The sequence below is a fragment of the Penaeus japonicus genome, unplaced genomic scaffold (assembly GCF_977035675.1).
Source record: "Penaeus japonicus unplaced genomic scaffold, GWHDUDI00000001_assembly GWHDUDI00000012, whole genome shotgun sequence".
In the NCBI taxonomy this organism is placed as follows: Eukaryota; Metazoa; Arthropoda; class Malacostraca; order Decapoda; family Penaeidae; genus Penaeus; species Penaeus japonicus.
Genome location: NW_028234414.1, coordinates 19775076 through 19776368, shown reverse-complemented (window position 1 = coordinate 19776368; position 1293 = coordinate 19775076). Strand labels below are relative to the sequence as shown.

General features: G+C 38.2%; 1 protein-coding gene across 1 annotated transcript in view; it reads left to right on the top strand.

Annotated features, from left to right (window-relative positions):
- The first annotated feature begins 925 nt into the window (after positions 1–925).
- Positions 926–1293, top strand: part of LOC147470758 (uncharacterized) — a 1499-nt gene continuing 1131 nt past the window's right edge. Inside the window, exon 1 of the mRNA XM_086542597.1 lies at positions 926–1293. This exon is cut by the window's right edge and continues 324 nt beyond it. Coding sequence (XP_086398723.1) covers positions 1165–1293 — 129 coding nt within the window. The 5' untranslated portion in view covers positions 926–1164.

Sequence of the window (1293 nt, the reverse complement as noted above, 5' to 3'; positions counted from 1 at the left end):
GCAAGTCAGCGAGCCATTGGTGCTTGTTTAATCCAAAAGCATGATGGACAACCTCACCCAGTTTCTTATTACAGTCGCAAACTTAGAGGTGCAGAGATTCGGTATTCAGCGACCGAGTTGGAGGCTTTAGCTGTTGTTGAAGCTATTAAAGCATTTCATCCATATGTATATGGCCGTAAATTTCATGTCTATACGGATCATAAGCCATTAGTCTATATTTTTAAACGTCCAACTAAATCTGCTAGAATGACCCGCTGGAGTCATGAAATAATGAGTTATGATTGTAAAGTCTTCTACAAAGAAGGAGCAAGTAATCATGTACCAGATCTCTTATCAAGGCAGATTAATCCAATAACATCTGTAGATTTAACCACCTTAGATCCTAAAGCATTTCGTGCATTGCAGGTTGAAGACTTTCTTTACAAAGAAATCATAGATTTTCTTGAAGGTCGATCATTCCCTAAGCGCAAATTACCTGCAAGATTGGACGAGTTTGACTTGATAGATGGAGTTCTTTATCACATCAAAGATAAGGCTTCTGGTTTGGTAAGTCAATTATGTATTCCTTTGAAATGCAGATTACATGCCCTGGACATTGCTCATAATAGTAAGATTGCTGGTCATCCTGGGACCTATCGTACATACAGGAAACTCCAGGAATTGTATTATTTTCCTTGTGCACTTAGTTATACTAGGAATTATGTAAGTAAGTGTCTGACCTGTAAAAAGCGTAAAGCTCAACAAAGGCATCGAGCGCCATTAGCAGATGCTCCACTCGCATTAAGCATCCTTGAGCGAGTCAGTATGGATCTCGTTGAATTACCAAAGTCGGATAATGATTTCAAGTATGTCTTAGTGATTGTAGATCAGTTATCACGTTTTACTCAGCTTGTACCTCTCAAAGATAAACAAGCTGTAACTGTCACGAATGCTTTGATTGATGATTTCACTACAATTTTTGGTCCACCACAAGCTTTCATATGTGATAATGGCACTGAATTTTCTAATTCTCTTCTCAGAGCTGTTTGTAAGCTGCTGGAAACTAAGATAAACTTTACAACCCCTTATCATCCAGAGAGTAATGGGTTATGTGAAAGGACTAACAGAGTAGTTAAAGATACTTTATATGCACTGACTGAGAAGAATCCTCGTCGGTGGGACACGATGATACCTCATGTTAGGTTTGCTATCAACTCTTCAGTCAACAGGTCGGTAAATAACCAACCCTTATATTTGATGCTTGGACAGTCTATACATTATCCAGTTGGATTAACAAACAAATTAACTGTAAAT